Genomic DNA, 4,056 nt, shown 5'->3' with positions numbered 1-4,056 from the left:
AACATCCGCAAAAACTACTTCACCGTTAGGGCGGCTAGGAGCTGGAACCAACTTCCAAGGGAAGTGGTGCTGGCCCCTACCCTGGGGGTCTTTAAGAAGAGGCTGGATGCCCACCTAGCTGGACTCGTTTGAGTCCCATTTCTCTTTTTGGGGTTTTTGTTGTTCTCCCGCCCTGGCGGGGGGTCGGGCTAGAAGATCTACTAGGTCCCTTCCGACCCTTAATCTATGAATCTATGAATCTATGAGTTAGGAGCCAGCGGAGCCCAGCTCTGCAGGGAGATGGGGGTGCGGGGCTTAGCCCTCGGGTGCTGGATCAGGGTTTGCTCTTGCACAGATGTCAGGGGCTGCTCCTGTCCAGGGGGTTGAGCTATCTGGCAGCCCTCCCTGCAAACTTACTGCTTGGCCACACTTCCCTCACAGGGTCTGGTACTGGGGCTACTTCTCTCTCTATGACAGCGGAGGTTACACCCAGGAGCTGGGCACCACCTTGGAGGACAGCAGAGCCCATCTGGACTTTCTTCAGCACCATGGCTGGATCGACAACATGTAAGCCACACTCTGGGGGCACTGCGTGGCCGGCGTGTGGGGTGCGTGGTAGCCAGGGCTGGCAGGGGACAGCCTGGAGCTGTCTGCGGGGGTCACAGATGAGGGAAAGGGGAAGGAGGAGCCTTACGCTGAGACTCCCCTCTCGAGCCAACCCACCCATCCAGCCCCGGGAGGAAGGTACTGCTCTGGGCTGAACTAGAAAAGCATCGTCTTAAGCAAGACACATGCAAGGCCTGGGCTGCTCTAGCAGCTCCCAGGACCCTACGAACATGGGGGCACCGAAGACGGAGCCCACACTTGTCCCCGTGCCCTGACCCCTCTGCTCTCCCAGGAGCCGAGCGGTCTTTGTGGAGCTGACGCAGTACAACCCTGGCGTGGACCTGCACGCGGCCATCACCCTGCGGCTGGAGTTCCCCGTGGCAGGGCACACGGTGGCGGCCGTCAGCATCCAGCCCTTCCCGCTGCGGCGGCTTAGCGGGGGAGTCACACTGCAGCTCGTCATGATGGTCAGTCCAGTGCTGGGGATCACTGGGGGATGGAGCAAGAGGATGAGCCTTGCATTGCTTCCCGCTCTCCCGTTTGCCTGGGAGCTCAGTGCAGTCCCAGGAGGGAGGGAGGGGTGCCAAGCACCAGCAGCAGAAGGGTGTGGGGTGCAAGGCCGTGGCACATGCAGGCAGATCATCCTGCTCTGGGCTGCTACGTGGGGAGGTCTCCGGTGGCCAGTGTGCTTCCCGAAAGTGGCCTTGCTCCAAGCGCCTCCCTCTCCCCTGCCTAGGTCTTCCTCATGATGTTTGTCGTGTACTTCGTGGTCTCCGAGTCCCTGGCCATCAAGAAGGAAGGCCGGGCTTACTTCGTCCGGCTGGGGAGCTACACCCAGTGGCTGCTCATCCTGCTGACCACCTGCTCCGTGGTGGTGCACCTCAGCCAGGCCACCATCGCTGACCAGCAGTGGGCCAAGTACCTGAAGAACCGCAGGGGCTTCACCAGCTTCTACCAGGTGGCCTTTCTCAACAGCGTCTTCAGCAGCCTGGCCGCCTCCCTCCTCTTCCTGCTGACAATCAAGGTAAGGCCACCAGCTTGGTCTGGCAACGAGCACGTCCCGCTGTCGTGACGTTGGTGACAGAAGTAGCAGCAGAATCCTAGAGCGGGGACGCGTGAGGCGATGCAGAGGCTCCCAGGTGTACAAACCACGCTCCTCTCGCTCCCCTGCAGGCCGCCCAGCAGCTGCGCTTCGTGCGGCAGTGGTCCGTGTTCGGCAAGACGCTGCAGAAGTCCGCGAAGGAGCTGGCTGCAGCAGGGCTGGCATTTGGCGTCCTCACCCTGGCGTACGCCCAGCTCGGCTTCCTGGTAAGCATTGTGCATCACCTCAGTGAGGACAGGAGGCGCCCCAAAGCCAGGCACTCCTGGTCCCCCACTGGCATCCTCAGCCAGGGTCCTGGAAGGCAGGTACCTCCAGGCCAACCCCCAGGGACAGCCCCCATCTCACTGCCTGCCACCTGTTCCCTCGCAGCTCTTCTCCTCCTGCTCTGAGTCCTTCCGCAGCTTTGGCAGCAGCCTCCTGCTTCTCTTTGCCCTGGTCCGGGGGAGCGCGACCCTGTGTCCCAGCCTGCCCGAGCCCTCAGGCTGGTACGGCTTGTTCTGCGCCAGCTACGTGGTGCTGGAGCTGTGGGTGATGCTGCGGCTCTTTGCCGCTGTGCTCCTCCACCACTACCGGGAAATGCACTTCGAGCTGTACCGGCCGGCCTTCGAGCCACAGGACTACGAGATGGTGGAGCTCTTCGTCCGCAGGCTCAAGATGTGGATGGGCTTCAGCAAAGCCAAAGAAGTGAGTGCGGCTCGCCCGGGCTCCCCTTCCCCTTGCGGGCATGGTGCAAGGGCACTTGGGGTTTTTCTGGGAGGGCCTGGGGCAGGCCCGGAGATGGCCAGCTCCTCTCTGCGGGGTTGCCCAGCTTGGGATTTAGCACATAGGATCGCTTGCTACCAGGACAAGGGCGCATGACCCTCCGCCAGGCTGGCCAGGGTCCCAGGTAGCACCCACCCCCCAGCTCCATCCCCGGTGTGGGGAGGCGAGGGTCTGCACGGGCCGGCTGCAACCACCCGCTTTCCCTTCCAGTTCCGACACAAGGTGCGATTCGAGGGGATGGAGCCATTGCCCTCGCGCTCCTCCAGCGACTCCAAGTCCTTCCGGGGCCCAACCCCCAGCGCCGCCTCGGACAGCTCCCGGGCCTCCACTTCCTCCAGCCAGCTGGACGGGCTCAGCCTGGTGCTGAGTGCCAGGGACAGCTTGGAGGTGGACGCTGACCTCCGGCGCCTCCTTTCCCTCTTCGAGATGCTGCTGGCCCAGTTCGACCGCGTGAACCAGGTGACGGAGGACGTGTACCACATCGAGCACCAGCTGGAGGGCACGCAGAGCCGCCGGGCCAGGACGCGGCGCCTGCGCGGGGCCCAGGCTGTCCCGTGCACCCCGGGCTGCAGCGGGCTGGAGCAGGGCGAGAACGCTTCGGACGTGGATTTCCCACTGCCCTCCCGGTCCCCTGGTGCCCCGCAGGACAGCCTGGGCACCGTGCCCAGCCGGCTCGTTCGAGCCAGCCGGGGCATTGGCCTGGCGTCCCCACACAAAGGCTATGGCACCCTGGCGCCAGCCGTGAAGAAGAGGCCCCTCCGGGCAAAGAACAAAGTCCACCCCAGTGTGAAGTAACAGGAGACCATGCAGCATCGCCGAGGGGACACGTCACGGTGCTGCCTGGTGGAGGGCAGGGAGATCCTCGCGGTGCGGAGAACCGCCAGCATTTGGGGTCTGAGCCTGGACCCTCGGGAGCCTGGCACCGTAGGAGAGCCTAAAGCGCCCTGCCTGAGCTCAGCGCCAGCTTGCAGCATGAGGATTGGGGCACGCGGGTACTGCCACAGGGCATCGTCCAGCCAGGCAGCTTTGAGCACGTGGTTTCCTGCTTCCCGAGCAACGGCGTCCTTGCAGAACATCCTGAACGGGTCCCATCTTCGCCCAGACGCGGCACGAGCAGCTGCGAGGCTCTCGCTTCGTTGCAGCCGGCACCAAGTAGAGCAGAGAAGAGCTCCGATTCGGATGGTATCAACCCAAAAGCACAGGTTTCTGAACCGCAAACAAAGCATGTGGATTCAACCTGAGGCAGGTCGATTTATTTTTAAGATGCTTTACCAAGAATTGGTGCCAGGGCCAGCTCCAGAGGACTTCCCGTTCTCAACTGGCTGTGCCAAAGTGGGGCGAGAGGAGCCACGCTCCCTGCTACGTTCAAACATTTGTTGTTGTTTTTTTGGTTTTTTACTGGCTTCTGGATTTCCCAGACCAGACACACAGTGGAGGAAAGCTACCAGTTTCCAAGAAGATATTTAATCCCACTTTATATGCATAGACAGTATTTAACATCAGCATCATCACTTAACTTCCAGTATCAGCTGAATTTATCCTCCAGAAACTCATATTATTTGTATTTAATGACATCTGATATTAAAAAAAAAAAAAAAAAAAAAAAA

At 61.2% G+C, this 4,056-nt stretch overlaps 1 protein-coding gene across 1 annotated transcript in view; it reads left to right on the top strand.

Moving 5' to 3' along the window:
• The window catches only part of PKD1 (polycystin 1, transient receptor potential channel interacting), a 58,584-nt gene extending 54,530 nt beyond the window's left edge, over positions 1 to 4,054 (top strand). Inside the window, 6 exon segments of the mRNA XM_019512744.1 lie at positions 421 to 546; positions 878 to 1,052; positions 1,322 to 1,609; positions 1,759 to 1,893; positions 2,057 to 2,371; positions 2,660 to 4,054. Of these exon segments, the coding sequence (XP_019368289.1) occupies positions 421 to 546; positions 878 to 1,052; positions 1,322 to 1,609; positions 1,759 to 1,893; positions 2,057 to 2,371; positions 2,660 to 3,244 (1,624 nt within the window). The 3' untranslated portion in view covers positions 3,245 to 4,054.
• The last annotated feature ends 2 nt before the right edge of the window (positions 4,055 to 4,056 follow it).

This window comes from Gavialis gangeticus, unplaced genomic scaffold (genome assembly GCF_001723915.1).
Source record: "Gavialis gangeticus isolate Ggan-Ray unplaced genomic scaffold, GavGan_comp1, whole genome shotgun sequence".
NCBI classification, from domain to species: Eukaryota; Metazoa; Chordata; order Crocodylia; family Gavialidae; genus Gavialis; species Gavialis gangeticus.
Note: the sequence above shows the minus strand (reverse complement) of the source record. Positions and strands in the feature narration are given on the sequence as shown.